Source organism: Dermochelys coriacea, chromosome 1, assembly GCF_009764565.3.
Source record: "Dermochelys coriacea isolate rDerCor1 chromosome 1, rDerCor1.pri.v4, whole genome shotgun sequence".
NCBI lineage: Eukaryota > Metazoa > Chordata > Testudines > Dermochelyidae > Dermochelys > Dermochelys coriacea.
The window spans coordinates 25,284,312-25,306,475 of record NC_050068.2 but is presented as its reverse complement, the minus strand read 5'-3'; the positions used below and the strand labels follow the sequence as shown (position 1 = coordinate 25,306,475).

The window sequence follows — 22,164 nt, the reverse complement described above, 5'->3', positions numbered from 1 at the left end:
TGGTGAACTATAGCAGATGGTTTGTTACTCTACTTGGATTTAAGAGGGATAGGCTCTTTAGAGAGAGAGGAACAAGGCTGTATCCTGAGCAGTCCTGGGGTAGATTCCAAGTGGGAACTTGGCCTGGGGAGAAGACTTGAGCTGAACTTTACATTACGGTATTCTATTAATAAAGCCAATTGCCAGGAAGTGAGAGACCTAGCTTGCAGTGTGAGATCTGGAAGGCACCTGGTCAGAGTGCTGTTTACGCTGACACCTAGATCCCTGATGAAGATGTGAAATAAGACGGGATGAAACATCCATCGATGTGGCACACTACTAGACACCTGCACCCACTCAATACTTTGCTGTTTATCATTAGCCTTTAAGTGCCTACCACCAATCATTTTCAGTCTCACAAGAATGTTTCAATACATATGGATTTCTGGAGTTCACATGCCCCTAAATTTGATTCTATCAAAAAATACCACACATCTCTTGTCTCTCTCAGGCCTGGTCTGCACACAATTTTTGTGCCCCATAACTATTTTGGTTAAAGCATTGATTTTTATTTATTTATTTATTTTTTACTGAAATAGTTATTCCAGTGCAACCCCTAGTGTAGGTGAAGTTACACCAGTGTAACAGTGCTTTATATCAGTATAGATTATTCCACTTCACTTACAAGCATAAGCCCAGGGCCAAACAGTAGGGGCCAGGAGGGCCATTTGGCCTGGGCCTCAAGCTTAAAGGGGGCCTCAAATTTAAACACTTGATATAGATTTTTCCTCAATAATTAGTGCATTTGCACAAAAAAAGGCTAGAAAAGAATTTGTTAAATAAAAAAAATATTCAAATTATGTCTCACTTTTTTTGGTGCCTTATTTTGTTTTCATGTGTCATCATTTTTTATTTTTATTATGGCTAGGGGCCTCAAAAGCCGGAAGTGGCCTGGGCCTCTCTGGATCTCTGAGAGGGCCTGCGAAGCCATGCTAGTATAATTATTTTTATACCGATATAACTGCCTCCACACTACGGGGATTGTATTGTTTTAACTGAAGTGGTAGAGTTACAGCAGTGCAACTATTGTGTGCGTAGACAAGCCCTCGGTCTACGTTTTTTCCCTGTGCATTGGAAAGACAACTGATGCTTTGAAGATCAACCATTTGAACAACCTGAGAAGAACCCATTATGTGCTATTGCATGAAAACATTCAGGGTAAAAAGAGCTTTTTCTTTATCTATAGTTATGTATGAAGACTGGATTTCTTAATGGGTTAAGTTTTTACATATAACTCCTAAATTAGGGAAAACTATGTGATATTATTTATACTAACTTTTAAAAAAATATTCTTGAATTATCAAATGGTGTGTGCTTATTCTGGTTAATGAATCCTTACTGTTAAGATGTCATAGTTCCCTGCTGTGAATTGCTTTCTGGAAGAAACCATCCCGGTTTTAGGGTCAATAAAAAATTTTCCATCATCATTTCCATCCACGATGCTGTAGGAAATTTCTGCATTCGGTCCTTCATCTTTGTCAAATGCAAAAGCTCTGTAGATTGGCTCCCCTCTTTTCTTGCGGTCCCTCTCAGGCAACTTGATCTGATAGACTTTCTCTGGAAACTGAGGCTTGTTATCATTTTCATCCAGAACTTGAACCACCACCCAAACAGTAGATTGCTTGGGAGAGACGCCTCCATCTGTGACCGTCACCTGGATCAAAAATATATTTATATATATAAAGAAGAATTATGGAATCTAAATCTAATGAAACTTTGTAAATGGGTGGAATGAGCCACATGGAAAAATAACTCTTTGGTAGTCAGCAAGGTCTTCCCTTTAAGAAGTAATGTTTATAACAAGAAATCCAGCAAGTTCATATAAACAAAAAGAGAGAACACAGAAAAATCTCCAGTGGGGGTTCAACTTAGAACCTACAGCCCCAGGTGTAGAAATCTATTACTTTTTCTAAAACACATTCTCCTGCCTCTCTCTCTCAAACAGCCCCTGAGCAGTGATGCCAAAAGAGATGGAAATGGAATTGGAAATAACCACTTGCTCCCCAGGGGATCATGTGGGGCCTTTGCACCACTGCATTTTTAAAAAAAATTTTTTTTAGAAGTTTTCTGATTCATACATGGAAGAAGAGATGTGATTTCTTTATAGCACTGATGACAAATTTAACACATTTGTTCTTAAATTCTGAAAGGATGGCTGTCATTTTTTCATTCATTACCCAGAATCTGACAGCTCATTAATCCCATGATTTGTATGGCTGCAGTGGAAACAGAGATACATATATCAACAGAACAGAACGAGAGACATGCTTAGTAAAAATTCCTGGTGCATTGTGTAAACTATACAGCGAGCTGACAGTAATAAATAAGCACTGCAATCTGAGGGAAAAAAGAGTTAATTAGGAAGTTGGCAGAGACTTAAAAGAGAATTACTAATAATTTTCATTATGAAATATTGTGAAAATGAGATGATCCAAAATTGGCAAGAACTTGAGAGACTCAGCAATACTCTTTTAAAAAAAAATCAATCAATATACATTTCAAGCTTTCCCCCCATCATTCAAGTACAATTTTAACAAGTTAAGTAATAAGGCAGAAAGAGACTTCTGCTTGCGTGAAAGAAGCTTGGATTCGCTTTCAATTAAATTTGCTAACATGCCAATTCCCACAGTAGCAATTTTTGATGGCGGTCACCCAAAAATATTACAGACTTTCTAGTCTGGCTGGGCGACCATTGACAGCAACGGCTCTGCTGGTTAACTGCTCAGTGGGTTATTTTTGTCTAAATGTCTCTTTTTTTCCTTCTTACAAAACAAAGTCCCATCTCCCAATCCTCAAAGAAAGCTAAATGGTTCTGGAAATCTTATCCCCCGACATTGTTCACTCCCTGCAATTAGAAACCTCGATTTAGAGTAAATGCTGCAGTGGTCTTGGGATGAGCAGCAGAAGTACAGCATTTTCTAGGAAGGAGTCAAGCTGTTTTTCCCCCCGGCCTGTTTTTAACCACACTTTTTAAAACTAAAACCATGGAAAGTGCTTGACTGACAGCTGCGGAGACTCAACCCCTCTCTTTACAGAGAACAACTGTTATGGCAGCAGGCATCAGCAATGTAAGATTGCCCACATCATCCAATCACTCATCTGGGAAGAGGGACCTGCTCTAGGAGTGCATCAGCCTTGGGCATCTCTCTTCAGAGACTGTCAACCTGGGTGCCAATTAGTACTGGTTGGATTGCAGTCTTGTGATGCGCACACTTGTCTGCTGAGAACTGGACTGAGACCAGCATTGTATTTCTCAAAAGCCACTAAACCACCATCTGTCAGTACTGGAGCAACCGGCAACCTAGAGATGAAAGACTCATTGCTCACTGCCGATGAGCTCAGCCAAACAGTTCCTTGTCACTGCACTTTTTAAAATATTATTTATCATTTTTAAAAGGCTGCATGAGTTGTAGCTGATCTGCCTCTCCCATCTTGTGAAGTTAACACCTCTGGAAGTAGCAGTTGCTTCAGTCAATAAACCCATGAATGCTAGATCATTTGTAAACACAAAGCACTACCCCCAATCTATCACTACCATAAAAAACTAAGAAAAAATCTACCACCTTTAAGGATGATCCCACCGCATCTTTGCTTTCTTGCTGCAGAGCAAAACAGGCAGTCAGCATGAGCACAAGTTAAAGAAATCCTATTCCAGGACTTCTGCTTATAGTAGAGATAAAATAATCTATACTACTGGCAGTACAGCAAGGATGTAGCATACCAAAATAAAATGAGCCATGCTAATTTCAACACCCATCAAAATACAATGCAATGCTGTTTATTATTTCTATAATGTCCCTAATACACAGAAAATGCCAGAGTGAGAGGGAAAATACTGGTGTTTGCGTAATGAAATATGACACTATTACCAGGGAAAGATACATCTTCCAGACTTCCAGAGGAACACTGTGAACAATGGAGAATAGAAATAAGAACATTATAGGTTGGGCTGATAGCACAGCCACTTTAAGATCACCTGATACTTCTATTATTAGATCCTGTTTTCACTGCTTATAACTTTGCCAAACTTTAATTATTGGGGCTGAAGTTTTCCATGTCAAGTGTCTGCCTCAATGTTTTTGTTGCTTTATTTAATTTAACTATTTATTGAAGATTTCAGCCAAAATGGCCCAGCACTTTCTGAGTTCAGGACCTTAGGAGGTCATCGAGTCCAACCTCCTGCTCAAAGCAGGACCTAATCCCCAACTAAATCATCCCAGCCAGGGCTTTGTCAAACCTGACCATAAAAACCTCTAAGGAAGGAGATTCCACCACCTCCCTAGGTAACCTGTTCCAGTGATTCTCCACCCTCCTAGTGAAAAAGTTTTTCCTAATATCCAACCTAAACCTCCTCCACTGCAACTTGAGACCATTACTCCTTGTTCTATCATCTGGTACCACTGAGAACAGTCTAGATCCATCCTCTTTGGAACCCCCTTTCAGGTAGTAGAAAGAAGCTATCAAATCCCCCCTCATTCTTCTCTCTAGAGACTAAATAATCCCAGTTTCCTCAGTCTCTTCTCCTAATCCCTGTGCTCCAGGCCCCTAATCATTTTTGTTGCCCTCCGCTGGACTCTTTCCAATTTTTCCACATCCTTCTTGTAGAGTGGGGCCCAAAACTGGACACGGTACTCCAGATGAGGCCTCACCAATGCCGAATAGAGGGGAATGATCACATCCCTCGATCTGCTGGCAGTGCTCCTACTTATACAACCCAAAATGCTGTTAGCCTTCTTGGCAACAGGGCACACTGTTGACTCATATCCAGCTTCTCGTGGACTGTAATCCCTAGGTCCTTTTCTGCAGAAATGCTGCCTAGCTGCTCGGTCCCTAGTCTGTAGCAGTGCATGGGATTCTTCCGTCCTAAGTGCAGGACTCTGCACTTGTCCTTGTTGAATCTCATCAGATTTCTTTTGGCCCAATCCTCTAATTTGTCTAGGTCCCTCTGTATCCTATCCCTACCCTCCAGCGTTGTATCCTATCCCTACCCTACTCTAGCCTTGTTCTTTTCCCTAGAACAAGGCTAGGGAAAATATGTTGTTTTGCCCATGTTAAAAAATTCTGGGGAGCTTTTCTGAGAGATGCTCTGGTGCCTCAGGCTTTGGAGCAGGGATGTGACATTTGGCAGAGAGGCAGCCTTTGAATCAGGGATGGGCCTTTTGCTGGCCCCATGAAAATCTGCCCAAATTCGGCCAAGTTTATTAGTCTCCGAAAATCAAATCTTGCACATGCTCAGTAGAGACTTTGATTTTCGCATCTAAATACCCGGGCAGGTTGGGGCTGAATGTGACTTTTCCTTTAACTGCAGCAGGCTGTGACAGGGGTCAAGGCACCTGAACTGAGCGCAAATCTCTTCTCTGCTCTCCATACCCCCGATGCCTGGGCAACCTTATTTTGCCTGCCTTGTGCATATGTATTACTATGTAGTCTTTAAATTGCATGATCATATCCTATTTTTCCATGGGATCACTGGCACCATTCATCACATAGGATGGGCCTTCTCTGAAGATGGATCAGGGCTGTGTAATGAAGATCGTTTGTAGGACCCCTGACTCATTTGTTGCAGAAGTTGGAAGGTCTGTAGTGAGTGAGGTAGGGGATTGCAGGAGGACGAGAAAAAACATGGTTAAAGCAGTTGAACGCTGCCCTGGAGAACTGGATTCTATCTCTACCTCTGCCACAAGGTTCCCACGTGATGCTCGGCAGGTCACTTAATCCAAACTTTTTATAAATGGTAATTAATTGTGTGCTCCTCATTTTCTGGGTGACTGACTAGAGACCCTGGGGACTGATCTGCAGAAGCACTGAGCCACTGAAGTCAATAGGAGCTGTGCTTTGAACATGTAAAGTGCTATATCATCAGGATCTATGCATTTCACTTTTGACTTTAATCTCTCTGTGCCTCAGTTCCTCTCTGCAAAATGGGGATGATAATACCCCCTCATCTCACAGAGGTATTGTAAAAATAAATTCATTAATATTTTTGAAGAACTCAGGTTATATAATAAGCCCCTCCAGAAAGCCCACGAGGAAATAAGTGAGTCTGTCTTCAGAACAGGGTTTGAGTATCCTGCAATAAACAAGGCATGGGGCCACACATTGAACAATAAGGAGAGAACAAAATACTGAATAGCTGCTTGTTATGCTCCAGTCTGCAATGAACGAGGCAGGGGTCCTGAGGAAAAATTAATGCAACTAAGATCACATAATCTAAGGCTATCAGAAACACATATGCAAAAGGGGGTTGAATGCTGGCATTTTCTAACTTTTCAGAACTTGACTTTGCAATCTGCTAATGTTCTTTTAATGTTTTTTTGTGCACACAGATAGATCTAGATACAGATGAAGGTGTCCTTTTACCAGACAGCAGTGATTTTGGGGTCATTTCTGTTTTGGAGTTGATACAGGATCCAAGTTTCTCTCTCACTCCCTTTTTGCTTTTTTTTTTTTTTAAATTAAAACGTGAATTTTCTAGTTCCTTAAATTTACAAAACTAGCTTCTCCTATTAGGAAGGCATTGGTACAAGCTATACAGTTAAAAGCATATTGTTATTGCTTCTCAAAGGTGAAATAAAATCATTTGTTTTACTCTTTACTGACTGAATTCAGTCTCCAAATTTGGAACAAAAACCTTTTCAAAGTAGAATTGAATTTTCTATGGATTTTTTGCAGTAAAATATTCTGTAATTCTGTACAGAAAACCTTTTAGAATACTCCCTTTCTGAATTCTGGAATTGTTTTCCAGAGATTTTTTTTTTAAGTCCATCTAACGTAAGAGCCAGATGAACCATGGGCTTCAAATTTTAGTCATGTGGAACAAGGTGATCGAGAAGAAAATCCCCATTACACTTTATGTTTTCAGTATTTTCTTAATGATTGCTAAGAGTTCCTCACAGTCATCATTAAGAAAATGTCGATAACATAAACTGAGTGTAATCGGTGTCTTCTTCATCACCATAGGGCTATAAATATATTAATTTTTGTAAACCCAATTTCTGGAACATCCATATTGACAAATATATTCAATGATTCAAATATACGTCAATAACAACTGAAGACAGTAATGGTTACACCTAGTAGTGTTAATTAAATAACAGAAATTAATACATTAATAACATTCAAAGCAACCAATATCATAAATTTTTGCTTTAATCCTGAAGTTTGTCAATTCTGCTATAAAATTGTACACCCTGGAGGAGAAAGCTTTACATTTAAGTTTCTTCTGGGTGACACAAACTTTTCAAATTGCCAGGCTCCAGCTTCACTTGAAAAGCTCTGAGTGCCTGATAGAGAAAGCTGAAGTGTTAGTTAAAGCTTTATCTCTCAGGCATGTAAATTAAAAAAATCCAAAACCCAACAACCAGAGATCGGATTATTTTACTGAACTGCTATTCCACTCCCTGGATGGCTCTTTTCTCCACTCTATTGGCCTATCTCCAGCCCTGGATTGTCAGATCCCACATTTAAAATAGATTAAAATAAAAGAGAAAAAACAAAATGACTTTCAAAATTCCTTCCCTCTTCCCCCCGCAACTTTGCAAGTTTAAAGTTTCTCAGACATATTCCCATACAACACAAATTCTGAATAGCATGGAAACAAAAAGATCTCTCAACGATCACCCAACACAACACCAATCTGCAAGCACTAGCTCATTTACATCAGGACACTCCAACATGTTACACTGACCTCTCTAATGTACTCACTTTCAGTTCAACATTACTACAATCCTCAGTGCAAACATCAAACAGTTAAAAAACACACTGCAAGGTATCAGAGTAGCAGCCGTGTTAGTCTGTATTCTCAAAAAGAAAAGGAGTACTTGTGGCACCTTAGAGACTAACAAATTTATTAGAGCATAAGCTTTCGTGAGCTACAGCTCACTTCATCGGATGCATTTGGTGGAAAAAACAGAGTAGAGATTTATATACACACACACAGAGAACATGAAACAATGGGTTTATCATACACACTGTAAGGAGAGTGATCACTTAAGATAAGCCATCACCAACAGCAGGGGGGGGGAAGGAGGAAAACCTTTCATGGTGACAAGCAGGTAGGCTAATTCCAGCAGTTAACAAGAATATCAGAGGAACAGTGGGGGGTGGGGTGGGAGGGAGAAATACCATGGGGAAATAGTTTTACTTTGTGTAATGACTCATCCATTCCCAGTCTCTATTCAAGCCTAAGTTAATTGTATCCAGTTTGCAAATTAATTCCAATTCAGCAGTCTCTCGTTGGAGTCTGTTTTTGAAGCTTTTTTGTTGAAGTATAGCCACTCTTAGGTCTGTGATCGAGTGACCAGAGAGATTGAAGTGTTCTCCAACTGGTTTTTGAATGTTATAATTCTTGACGTCTGATTTGTGTCCATTCATTCTTTTACGTAGAGACTGTCCAGTTTGGCCAATGTACATGGCAGAGGGGCATTGCTGGCACATGATGGCATATATCACATTGGTAGATGCGCAGGTGAACGAGCCTCTGATAGTGTGGCTGATGTGATTAGGCCCTATGATGGTATCCCCTGAATAGATATGTGGACAGAGTTGGCAACGGGCTTTGTTGCAAGGATAGGTTCCTGGGTTAGTGGTTCTGTTGTGTGGTGTGTGGTTGCTGGTGAGTATTTGCTTCAGATTGGGGGGCTGTCTGTAAGCAAGGACTGGTCTGTCTCCCAAGATCTGAGAGAGCGATGGCTCGTCCTTCAGGATAGGTTGTAGATCCTTGATGATGCGTTGGAGGGGTTTTAGTTGGGGGCTGAAGGTGATGGCTAGTGGCGTTCTGTTGTTTTCTTTGTTGGGCCTGTCCTGTAGTAGGTGACTTCTGGGTACTCTTCTGGCTCTGTCAATCTGTTTCTTCACTTCAGCAGGTGGGTACTGTAGTTGTAGGAATGCATGATAGAGATCTTGTAGGTGTTTGTCTCTGTCTGAGGGGTTGGAGCAAATGCGGTTATATCGTAGCGCTTGGCTGTAGACAATGGATCGAGTGGTATGATCTGGATGAAAGCTAGAGGCATGTAGGTAGGAATAGCGGTCAGTAGGTTTCCGATATAGGGTGGTGTTTATGTGACCATCGCTTATTAGCACCGTAGTGTCCAGGAAGTGGATCTCTTGTGTGGACTGGTCCAGGCTGAGGTTGATGGTGGGATGGAAATTGTTGAAATCATGGTGGAATTCCTCAAGAGCTTCTTTTCCATGGGTCCAGATGATGAAGATGTCATCAATGTAGCGCAAGTAGAGTAGGGGCATTAGGGAACAAGAGCTGAGGAAGCGTTGTTCTAAGTCAGCCATAAAAATGTTGGCATACTGTGGGGCCATGCGGGTACCCATCGCAGTGCCGCTGATTTGAAGGTATACATTGTCACCAAATGTGAAATAGTTATGGGTCAGGACAAAGTCACAAAGTTCTGCCACCAGGTTAGCCGTGACAGTATCGGGGATACTGTTCCTGACGGCTTGTAGTCCATCTTTGTGTGGAATGTTGGTGTAGAGGGCTTCTACATCCATAGTGGCTAGGATGGTGTTTTTAGGAAGATCACCAATGGACTGTAGTTTCCTCAGGAAATCGGTGGTGTCTCGAAGATAGCTGGGAGTGCTGGTAACGAAGGGCCTGAGGAGGGAGTCTACATAGCCAGACAATCCTGCTGTCAGGGTGCCAATGCCTGAGATGATGGGGCGTCCAGGATTTCCAGGTTTATGGATCTTGGGTAGCAGATAGAATACCAGTGAGGAGATCCCCTCACAAACCCCTGAAAAATCCTCTGCAATTTTCTTAGAAAAACAGAAATCTCTTGAAGGTCTCTTCAATTTTACAATGACCTTCAATTAATCTGTGCTGAGATATACCAGTTCATAGGAAAATTTAATTTATTCAAGCTTATCTAAAAATTTCCTTTCTTTGAGTAACAAGGTCCATAGCTTGGTTAAAATGGGTACTTCAGCCAGCTTGGGAGAGGAACCAGATCTATCAGTCACTGGCAGCAGAAGAATGCCCTGCCTCCTGGAATAGCATAATTCGAATCTACTTTCCTAAATTACAGATTGTGTTCCTCAATATACACTGAAGGAACAAATTCTCCTACTGCGGAGTATGGTAAATCCCATGTAATGACAACAAACTCAAAACCATGGATGTCAATTTCCACTGCTATTCTGGATGATCCGTTTTGTTTCCAGGATGAGCCAGATCTGTCCACCTTATTACTCAACTAAAGGAAATTTTCAGGTAAGCATGGATACATTTTCCTATTCTTCATTACACCTATCCATTACAATGGGATTTTCATAGTAATGCACTTCCAGAGTGGGAAGCAGGTTCATCCTTTAATTATGGACATCCAAAAAAAGGTAGATTTTATATAAGTCGCTCCTCTGTCTTACTGTGGGCTATCTAAGGTGTGGAGAAGACTTCTGACAAAAGAAAGAAAATGGCATCTGCTAACACTGGATGACCAACATACAGAATTTGGTGAACTAATGTATATCTACCAGACCTCAATACAGGAGACATGCCTACTCTGCCCTGAGAATGCTAGTGCCCCTAACAACTGGACTTGCTGCTTAACTGAAGGAGGACTATTTCCTGAATTTTCTTAGGAAATGAACTCTATGGCCACTGTAAGAATGACTGATCTGAATTAAAATTACAATAATGGGTCTCATTAGAGAAAGCTCCCCAATGGAAATAAAAAACTCATCTGATTGGAGAACATAGCCAATAGGAGGCCTATATTCTTGTTTTGTCAGTTTGCTGCAAACTAAGTGTTTTCAAGCTCAAAAGAGGGAGCTGAGAGGATGCCTGCCTGGACCTGGCTGCCTACAAAGGGTCCATATGGTAAGGAGCCCATTCCTTCAACTAAAAATCTCCCTCTCTTAGAAATGCCGACTCCCTGACCACCACGAAAAATAGCCACAGGTATCTTTGGTAGCAATAGTAGGTTCAATTTTGATTGGTGCACACTGAGAACTGAGCAGACTGGTTCTTCCAGATATGGATTGCTGTCCCTCTCGACACCCAAAGCCAGCTGTTGGGAAGAAAGTGGCAAGGCAGGGCAATCTGCAGCAGAATCTGGGAGCAATCACAAGGACATTAGGGCATGGAGACCCATATCGGTAGCTGGAGATGAAAGTCCAATACCTTCTCAATCTTTTAGGGTTTGGCAGGAAATCCCTATCACTCTATTGCACTTTCCCAGGGTCTGCGATGAGGTATATATAGCTACAGCTGTCTAAGGCCATTACAGATCTCCTAACGGAACCTATTTGAACCTGTAACTCTCATTTGGAGTTCCATATGGAGGAAGAGTTCCCCTTGTGGAGGTATGTGTGTACACATGCCTAGAGGTATCAGAGCGTCTATGGACTGGTCCATTATGAATTGATTTGTCATGTTGACTCTATAAGGGTTATCAGGGGAATGCAGCACTGATGACTATCCCCCAGGCTGCGCTCCCTGGAAGTTAGTAGAGGAACCGGGTGCTGGATTATCTGTCCTGCTGCACTCAGTGAGGGTGACCAGGGGAAAGAGTGGTGATTCTATTATTAATTTATTTCCCCCTTGAGAGTTTGTCCCCATAATCCTGCTTTGGAAGGCAGAATAAAACTGGGCTCTGAGACAGCTCTGAAAATACTTCAAGTGGCTGGCGTCTCCCTGTCCTCAGAGAGGCTTGGGCATGTCTCCTCTCCCCCACATAGAATCGTAGGACTCGAGAGGCATGGCCCGCTACTGGCTCTCTCTGAAGGAAGGTTCAGCCTGGGTCTCAAGGATGGGCTTCCCCGAAGCTCTACCCCTCTCTAGTGCATGGGATCCATACAGGTCAGACGGGTCTGTGTTTCCCATTGTGGTCTCAGCCTGGGATATCAGCATGGATCCCCCATGGGGAGAGAGGCTGTTACAGAAGTGGCAGCGAGAAAGGGGGTCCCAAGGGCCCCTCATCAAACTCTCTGGCATTGGCAGTGTCTTTGCTGCATTTAGTGCCCTCCATCTGCAACCCAGGGGAAAGTGGAGTGGAGGAAGCAGCTGAGTTCTGCAGTCAGAGGCAAGGCTGCTGGCATGGGCTAGAGGGTCTCAGGTGCAATCTTCTTCAGGCAGGGAGGGGCTGATTATCCTGGAGCCAGGTTTTTTCCAATCCTTCCTACCTCCTTTTCTGCCAGGGATGGGGGAGCCGAGGTGACCCCATCCAGACTGGGCTGTGAAGGAAACTGCATTCTACAGGGGTGGTAGCAGGAGGCACAATCCTTTCCTTTGGCATCTCCTGCTTTCTGGGCCCAGCTCGTTCCCTGAAGCCTGCAGGGGCACCCGTTGCTACTAACACCTCAGACAAGGAAGCAGAGCTGAGGGGATTGTCTGCCCAAAATCAAATGAAGCCACAGGATAGGGCTGGGCATTAGCTAGACAGTAGTCAACAGAATTGTTAGCCTAAAAAATTGAAGTAAACGTTTGGAATTTCCCTCTGCAGCAGGGAGGTCTGGCTGAGCTGCCAACCACTGTGGAAGCAGAAAAAAATGGAGGTGAGTTCAAGAGGCAGGGCATTCCCCTCCTGCCACTGACTGCCTGGTGTGGTTCTGCCTCCAAGCACACTGAAGTATCCATTGGAACGGATCTGTGGACATTAGCATGAAGAAGAAAGATAAGGATTCTGAAGGTAGAAGCATTGCAAGAAAAAGACAAAGACAGTGAAATACCATGTAGTTATATTCCAGAGAAAATTCAGCAATAGTGGCTACATTGTTCCAGAGGTTTCATTTAAAACAATACCCAGAATCCTTAGTGGCAATAGCATAAACACAGTCAAATTGCTCTTCTGAGTTAGTGTGTGTGGAAGGTATGGTTTTTGTGTGATCTCAGTGAAAAATAAACTGAGTGCTTTAGGGAACTCTAGGGTAATAATTTTTGTAAAATGTGTGATTTACTATACTAAATTTAGGGTTTATTGATACAAATCAACACACAATAGATCTGAGAGATCTTGGAAGTAAAACAGACATGAGGTGGGCAGCTGTTTAGCTCATTTAATCTAATGCAAATTCCTGAAAAACACAAATGACTCCAACACTTATTGTAGAAAAGACTGCCAGTTATAGCAATGGGACTCATCCCTGCTTGTCTCCCATTGGAGAACTGTTAATCTGGTAGTCTTATGTTTTCAGTCATGAAAATTAATCACTCACTTTGGCCAGATATGATAAATGAGTCATTTACAATTCAGTTTTAACAACAATCTGTTAAAGACACAAACACTCGAGGTAGCTGATTAGAAAAACCACTGATTTCAGGCCACATTCAAGCTGGAAAATGAGCACAACCATTTAATATTCAAAACTAAAGATTAAATTGTCAGATAGTTTCAAGGCCTTAACAACAAGTATTGCTAACCACAAGTTTCAGAACATTTACTAAGAAAAAAGTTTTTGTTATTGAAAAAAATGAAAATAGTTATTGGCTTGGAAATAAGCATTCCCCTGCTGTATTTTTAATCCAAATATTACAGGACTGTATTAAGAAAAGTCTTGATGTTTTTGAATCAAGACTGGATGCCTTTTTGGAATATATGCTTTAGTTGAAAACAAGTTATTGGGCTCAGCACTGGAGTAACTTGGTGAAATTCTATGACCTATGCTATACAGGAAGTCAAAGTAGGTGACCAGGACGTAGCCACTCCAAGCAGCACCAGATCCTGCCATAACAACAGATTCAAAATCGATGATCAACACCCCAACACACCTTTCAAGATCAACAGGGCCTACACATGCCTACCACAACATGGGGTATATCCCATCCAGTGCATCAAGTGCTTCAACAACTATTTGGGTGAAACAAGACAATCAGTACACTCTATCATTTTTCTTTTTGAGTTCATTTCAAGAAGATAAAAACACCACATCACTCATGGACAAACACTTTCCCACAAAATGATCACTCTATATCTGACACCTCAGTCCTCGTCCTCAAAGGAAACCTGCACACCTAGAAAAGACGAGCCTGGGATAGGGTTGCCAACCCTCCAGGATTCTCCTGGAGACTCCAGGAATTAAAAACATCTCTTTAATTCAAATTATGTCATGTGATGAAAGCTCCAGGAATACGTCCAACCAAAACTGGTGACCCTATGCTTAGTGCTTAAATTCATAACTTTACTAGACAAAAATCATGACTCTATAGAGCAGTGGTTCTCAACCCGTGGGCCTCATGTACCCCAACTAGCAAACAGCTGCAGCCTAGCTGTGGGCTAAAGAAAATTTCAGAATTTGCTGCTCTGCTCTGGCAGGGGGCGGGGCTGGCTGACAGGGAGACAGTGTCTGGCAGCCTGCTGGAGCGCTCCTGCCAGCAGGGAGCTAGTGAGTGCTGCAGGAGGGGCAGGGTGTGGGAGAGTGGGTCTCTGGGCAGGTTTGGGGGGAGGGTGAGCACTCTGGGCAGTGTGTGTGTGTGTGTGTGTGTGTGTGTGTGAGGGACGCTGGGAACTAGGGGGTTTGTGGGGGTGCTGCAGCACCCCAGGTTTTAGGCTGCCCAGCCCTGTGCGGCCGGACTTGGGTCCTGGCTGTCAGCTGCCTGGCCCCGTGCAGAGAGTGTGGCTGCCCTGCGCTGCAGGCTGTGATTGCCTGGCCTCCCGATCTGCTCCTGGCCCCACTCTGTGGAGGGGTCTCTGGGCATAGTGGACTGTGGGGGGGGGGGGGAGGAGGAGGGCACTGTAGTTCTCAATCTGCTGCCCATGTAACACATTGTGGGCCATGTATGCAGCCCACAGTGATAAATAGGTTGAGAACCAGGGCTATAGAGATACTGATTTTGTGTCTCATTACAACAATCACAGGTTTCAGAGTAGCAGCCGTGTTAGTCTGTATTCGCAAAAAGAAAAGGAGTACTTGTGGCACCTTAGAGACTAACAAATTTATTAGAGCATAAGCTTTCGTGAGCTACAGCTCACTGTGAGCTGTAGCTCACGAAAGCTTATGCTCTAATAAATTTGTTAGTCTCTAAGGTGCCACAAGTACTCCTTTTCTTATTACAACAATCAGTATCCCAGGAACCACCCTTTCTCCTGTGACTGCAGAAGTGTTAATTGCCCACTTGATCTTCAATGGTCTCTTGCAACATATGTAAACTCCTTATGCCTAACAATCCATTCCACCTTATATTTAGCTGTGACACTCTGATTATCTTTCCCAGACCTGAAGAAGAGCTCTGTGTAGCTCAAAAGCTTGTCTCTTTCACCAACAGAAGTTGGTCCAATAAAAGATCTTACCTCACCCGTCTTGTCTCTCTCATATCCTGGGATGATTATAGTTACAACACAAGTTCAAACAAAAGTTAAATACATACATTTATTTTATTGACCCAGCTGTTTGAAAGTCTAAAAAGCAAAAGAGGGGAATAAATAGTAAAAAGAAAATTATATTTACATTTTAGTTGTAATAATTTAAGTTATTAATAGTAAGACAGGCAAGGATTTTTTGATTATATAAAAAATTTTACAGTGTCCCTTTAAAAATAAAATACAGTCCTCCATAGACACCGGTTCAGAGATTCAATACACTTGGAGACACTATCAATCTTTGTGTGCTAAGTTATATTTATGGCACTCTGGAATGGATAAGTGTAAAGCTTCAAAGAAAGAGATATTACTCCATTAACTTCTCATGACAGCACAGCAGTCTGCTACATGTCAAGAGACAATCCCACCTATCATCTCTCATTTGCTATCAAGCTGCCAACACTCGCCCATGATGCCAGACTCCACTGTCCATTTGTGGAGTTTTCAAAAATGCATCTCCATGCTTTCTCCCAGCCTGCCCCACATGCGTGGTCAACTCTCCATGTAAACCTCCAGAAAGCTAATATTCTCCTTCAAATACTCCCTCAAAACTCTTCTTTGCCATGCTGCCTGCATAAAATGTGACAGTGTTTAGGCTGCTACTGTGCCGGGACCACTGCCTATCATGCTGACCAAGAATGTCTTCTTGTTTCCTTGTACTCCTCCATCTGTCTATATCCATCTGTTGTCTTGTCTTGTACTTAGTGTAAATTCCTTGGGGCAGTGACTGTCTTTTTGTTCTGTGTCTGTACAGTGCCTAGCACACTGGGGTCCTGATCCATGACTAGGGCTCGGAGGCTCTATAGTAATATAAATGAAATATAAATTAGGTGTCCAGGCTCCCTAAGCAACACATGGGGACAGTTAGGTGCATAAGTAATTTGGCAATTCACAAATGCCAGCATGCCAAGCTGGGAGCTCCTTCAACTAGCCAATAGGAAATGTTGAGGAGAAGGATGCAGCCTAAGCCCTGCCCCTCAAAGGGAGTTAGGTGCCTCAATCCAGTCTGGAGAGAGGCACTTCCCTGCACTCTGGATTCACAGCTATGAATGCTCTCCTGGAATTAGGTATCTAAGCCAGCCCAGACCTTTCTCAATGGAAAACTAACAAGGAACAGGAGGAGGTGGTGCCCCTCTTATATCCTACAGCCCAGTGATTAGAGCACTAACCCAGAATGTGAGAGATCTGGGTTCAAATCATCCCTCTGCCTGCTGTGGAGCAGGAACGTGAACTCAGGTCTCCCATCTCCCAGTGCACTCTGGGCCAGCGGTGTGTGCTTCCCCTCTCCTGTTGAAGCTGTTCTGTTTTGTACAAAATACTTAAATGGTCATTGGCCAGACAGAGAGTGAGACTGACTCTATGGTCCAAGGGTTAGGGTGGCCACCTGGGAAACACAGCTTCCAGTCCCTGCTCCAGTGAATAATTATTTATACAAACTTCACAAGGTTCTTTTGAACTTTTCATGATCTCTTATACTATTTCAATTGAAGAAATGTTCAGGTTTTACCCACCTATGTTAAGTGCAAAGGTTGCCTGCTGTCCAGTAGTTCCTTTCCTAATGTACCTAATGGATGGTTTCAGAGTAGCAGCCGTGTTAGTCTGTATCCGCAAAAAGAAAAGGAGGACTTGGGGCACCTTAGAGACTAACAAATTTATTTGAGCATAAGCTTTCATGAGCTACAACCATATCTATTTTAGCCATTTGTGATTCTTCCTTCTCTCAGGCTGAGGAAGACTTGTGATCAAATATTGATATTGAGAGCTGTTCTTCTATATCCTTGCCTAGCTCCACTTTTGCAGATAACAGTCTCCTTCAAAACTCTTATCTCTAAACTTCAGAAAATAGAGTGGCTCCCAGCCTGACACCTCTTAAAGTCCTCATGCCCGCCCGCAGAGAGGTATGTATCAACTACTAAGCTCTTCACATTACCATTCTCTTAGGAGATTAAAAACTTGCTTGATTCTAATCTTCACTATCAGCAGGAGCTAAATACCTTTTTCAAAGTTTTCTTAAAATTATGATGATTGCTATTCAATTCTAATCTCTTCCCTTTCACATAGGCTAGCCCAATCTCTCCAATCACATGAGCTATTGAGAACAATTCTGTCATGAACAAAGACATAAGATTTTAGTACTACTGTGATGGAGTGTCCAGGGCACACTAGTCCTGGAAGGGTTAACAGAAGCAAGGAAGGCCAATTAGCCAGAGGCTGCACCTGGTGGGGAAGTAGGATGCAATGAGGCTTAATTAGGGATGAAGCTTACCTAAGCAAATATAAGCAGGGCTTCTATAAAGCCAGGAAGTTGCAGTCACAGTCCCTGATATAAGAGAGGAGAGTAGGAGCCTGTAATAGGAGTACAGGAAGCAGTCCAGGGAAGGAGCAGGGAAGGGCTGAGCGAACAGACCTGAACTGCTCTTCGAGGGCCCCAGGATTGGAAGCCAGTGTAGAGGGTGGGCCCAGCTTCCCCTACAAGCCACTGTGGAAGTGGCACGGGCAGTGGAGACATAGACTGCCTGAGACTATGTGGAGAGAGACTCTGGTGAGACTCCAGACGGGAAGGATGCTGGGGAGTTGGCCGGAGGGCTATGCCCCTAAGGAGAAGTGCTGCTGCCACTTCTCAGCAAGAGAGGAGCCGCAGAGCGAGACAGCAGGCTGAGCAACTGCTGGATGGGGCGTGGACAGTGGTGAGCTAATTTTCCAGGTGTGACACAAGGAGGTGCCAGAGCAGCGTAGAAAGCAATGCCCTGTCCCAACCGCTATAAACAAATTGCCTGAGCAGTACCCAACCTTTTGAAAATGCATCCGATGAAGTGAGCTGTAGCTCACGAAAGCTTATGCTCAAATAAATTTGTTAGTCTCCACAAGTCTCCATAGGTGCCACAAGTACTCCTTTTCTTTTTGCGAATACAGACTAACACGGCTGCTACTCTGCAACCTTTTGCAGTTTGTTTTATGCTTTAACTGCCTCCAGATAGGCTGTGTTCAAAATACGATTCAATTTACCAGACACTAAAAAATTAATCAACAACAGAAGTGGTACAACATGTCCTAGCTACAGTCTGCAGACCTACCATTTTTTACTATGGCTCCTCCAAGCTAAGCAGGGTTGGTGTAGGTCAGCTCTTCTACCAGGACTGTACTGATGATTTAATATGTAGCACTCTTCCCTCTGCTTCATAATAAGCCAATGTCACTGCCTGGTGTTAGCATGTGCTATAATGTTGAATGTGCTGTCTCTCAGCTAAGACATAATACAGATGTCCCGGGCTCCATTTTCTTTAAACTGCTCCTGGCATTTATTGAAAGATGTGCGGTGTTTATTGTATTATACTGGCCAAACCCCAAACTGGATAAATATATTCTGCCCACCTAAATTCCCACTTCTGTTGCACTTGGATAACAGCCATTCTACCCAAAACTATAGTGAAGTACTGCACTTAACAGTTGCCTAGTCTCATTTTAGAAGTAGCTGCATTCTAATAGTGGCTGATGCAACCTTGCGTGTTGTTCTGTTATGGATGCGCTGACATTTAAATTAAGCTTTTAAAGTTTTATGTAAAAAAAAAAAAAAAGACCTGCAAAATAAAAAGACTTCTTACTAACAGACAAATTACAGGTAGAAAAGACCTATTAGGTCATTAGTCCATTCCCAGGAGAGGCCAGAATTATTACCTCTAACTCTAGTTACCTCTCGTTGTCTGTGTCCTAACTGATGCAGAATTGTGCCACCACACTTAGGAGACTATTCCAAAACCTACAGCATCCAATCCTCAGGGAGTTTTCCCTGATATTAAGCTTATTCCCTTTCTCAATTGTATCCCATCACTTTTAAATTAATATTAGTTGAGAGGAACGACGTAAAATCCCTAAATATAATCTACACTGCTCTGGATCTTCATACTAACTGGTGGTCAATTTTACTAGTTAATTTCAGAATCAGCCAGGGCTGGTAGTGCACAGGACCCAAAATTCCCTTCAGATGCTGCTTTTGGAGAAGTTTTTATCTTCATGATTTATTCTTTTTTCTCCTTTAAAGTTCAGTTATCAGTCTTGAAAACCCAGCCTGGGAAATTAAAACCAAATTGTCTCTTTTTTTGGCTCACCTATTGTGACCAGTGCAAAGATTCTGCATTCAGAACTCCAATAACAATTCTGTTGATGCCAGGATAAAAGCCAGGTTTTTTTTTTCCCCCCATAGGTGCATTGGGTCTCCAGTTCTCACCTGAAGTAGCAAAACCATATTTTTCCACAAAGTAAGTTGATGTGGCTCTGAATACATTTAGGGACTGATTCGCTGTTGCCCTGAACTGTGTGTAGTCATTTTATTTTAATTTTTATCTGAACAGCCCAGATATGGTAAGATGTATGGGCTGCTAGTAATACACAGCAAGAGGCTAGAGGCAAGCAAGCTTTCCTCTGCTGAACCAAGTGCATGTTGTCCAGTGAACCAGATTTACTGCAATCTGCTCAGTGGAGAAATATATCAGACGTGAAATTCTGGCCCTTTGAAGTCAGTGGAATTTTTCCCATTGACTTCAATGGGGCTAGGATTTCATCCCTAGTGCCCAATAACTTTACTTGAGTCCATGTATTGCCTTTGCCTAACCTTGGGCTCTATGCTGCACATCATGCAATATAAGAACCTGCAGGATCCAGGCCTTTGCCTAAAGAGGTACAAAAGATGTATACAACTGTCTGGATACAGCAATATATATTAGAGCAGATAAGGAAAAATGTAACATTTTTGCCCCAAGAAAAATGTGTCTCCTTTTTGTTGAAGAAAATTAGCTATTTCTTATATACAATATCAGTGATTTGTTTTTAAAATCCATTTTAAAAAGCCATTCCTGCTGGCTCATTCTTCCCTCATATAGGCACCATCTCACAAACAGTTATATGTGTGAGTGATTTTTAGCATGTGTGCAGTCTCATACTATTTACAGACATAAACATGTAGAATCAGGGTTGTGGGGTTGGTTTGTTTGTTTTTGTTTGTTTTGGGGGTTTATCTAATACAGGCAATACTGTCCTAAAGCCTTAAAATTCCAAGTGTCTCTGAAGAGATTTCATGTCCTGAAGGAAATGTCATTGAGTTCCCATAAAAAAGGTTCAGGAGATGATGACTATATACACTCTACAGTGCAAGGAGCTCAGGAACGGCATCTTTATAAACCTGAAAAATAAAAAAGAACGACACTCCTTTCCAGCAGGAGATGTGGAATTTTAAGAAGACAGATCCGTAAATCTTTTGATTTTTCTTAATCCCATTATTCTTGAGCACCATATTTCTATAGTGGTTTCTTTTATTATTATTTTTGCAAGGATCAGTGAGACTTCAGTAGTGCATAGGTACTGTACTAGCCCTCTGGAGACAGGTGAAATAAACCCATAGTGATGAAAATACCCATTTAATCCCTGCCCACTGATGCCAATGGAGCCGGATCAAGTCCTTCCTGTCTATAGTTATACTGATTCACTGCCATGCAATCAAGGTATATAAATTCTCAGTCTGTCTTTGTCTGACTTCACTAAATCAGGACTTTTTAAATATGGAGCAAATAATTCCATTTTGGGACATTAGCAACTAAATAAAGTGCTCAAGCATCACCCCTATAATTTATGGAGTCATTATAACCCCTTGATGGAATTATATAGTCTCATCATCTACCTGTTATTCTATAGCATACCAATAGGAGAAACTGGTGACACATGAGAGACCAGAGGGAGGATAGTCAGAGAGAAAGATCAGCCAAAGGGAGTGACAATTGGATTCCAAAAGTCACAAAACATGGCTGAAATATAAGGAGTATCATTCCATGTAAATGTCTCCCTATTGTGAAATGAAAGTTAAGAGTAGAGCCAGTCATTTACATATAGCACTGATTTATAGGAGGAGATCTGAGGGCCCCGGTGAGCAGCATCCCCATTAACTTTTTAGTACTAGGGTTTAGTGCTATTGGTAAAATGAGTGGATCTTAGAACAATGAGTAGGAATGTCTGACCGAGACAACTTCATAATGCTATTAGCCTTTTGAAAGACTGTCCTCTAGCACGTGATCCCGGGGACAATAAAACACTGAATGAGACAGCGTGCCTAATTTGATAATGTGGGACTGACTCAAGGGAGAAGAATCAGAATTTACCTTGACTCATTTTATGGGCATCCAATTAGTTCTTAACAGGATGGAGAGAGAAAATGGTTAGTGGCAGAATTAATTGTTCTGAAACAATTTTGTGGATTTTTTAGCATGATAGATTACAGAAGCCAATTTTCCAGCTGGGAATCTTCCTGACACAGGGCAAGTCTCTGATGGGCCAAACCCTGGGCAGCAATCCCCATCGCTAGGTATACGGGTCAGAGGCAGGAGGTGCTATGGCAAAGTTCTATTATCCTCCACTGGAACATGGGCCCATGAAGCACCCTATGTCAGTGACGCAACAGAGCTTCCTAGCAGCAGCTCTAAATGGTGTCAGGGCTGGGGCTGGCCTTCAGAATCAAGGAGCAGTAACTGGCTCCCTGTTCCCCCATCCCACCTGCTGTGGCAAGTAGAGCTCTGGCACAAGAGTATTGTAAAACACACTGGCAAATCTCTGTGTCTGCAAAGCTATTACTTGAGTGTGTAAAATCAGAGGCTAACGTGATACCCTCTTTCAAAAAGAGGCCTTAATCCATTGATTATTGACCTGATAGAATATTTAAATCTCATTAAGAGACTATTGAATAAAAATCCAGAGTGAGTTTAAGTGATCTGCGGCAAGGGAGATCAAGGTCAGATATAAGGGAAAAAAATTAAATTTCTAACTATATGGATAGTTA

The 22,164-nt window shown here is 42.2% G+C and overlaps 1 protein-coding gene across 9 annotated transcripts in view; it reads right to left on the bottom strand.

The window, feature by feature from the left end:
- Positions 1–22,164, bottom strand: part of FAT3 (FAT atypical cadherin 3) — a 576,249-nt gene that overhangs the window by 158,543 nt on the left and 395,542 nt on the right. For all 9 annotated transcript variants that reach the window (XM_038409118.2, XM_043504135.1, XM_043504136.1 and 6 more), the window contains exon 5: positions 1,379–1,693. In XM_038409118.2, the coding sequence (XP_038265046.1) occupies positions 1,379–1,693 (315 nt within the window). The remainder of the gene's footprint in view (positions 1–1,378; positions 1,694–22,164) is intronic.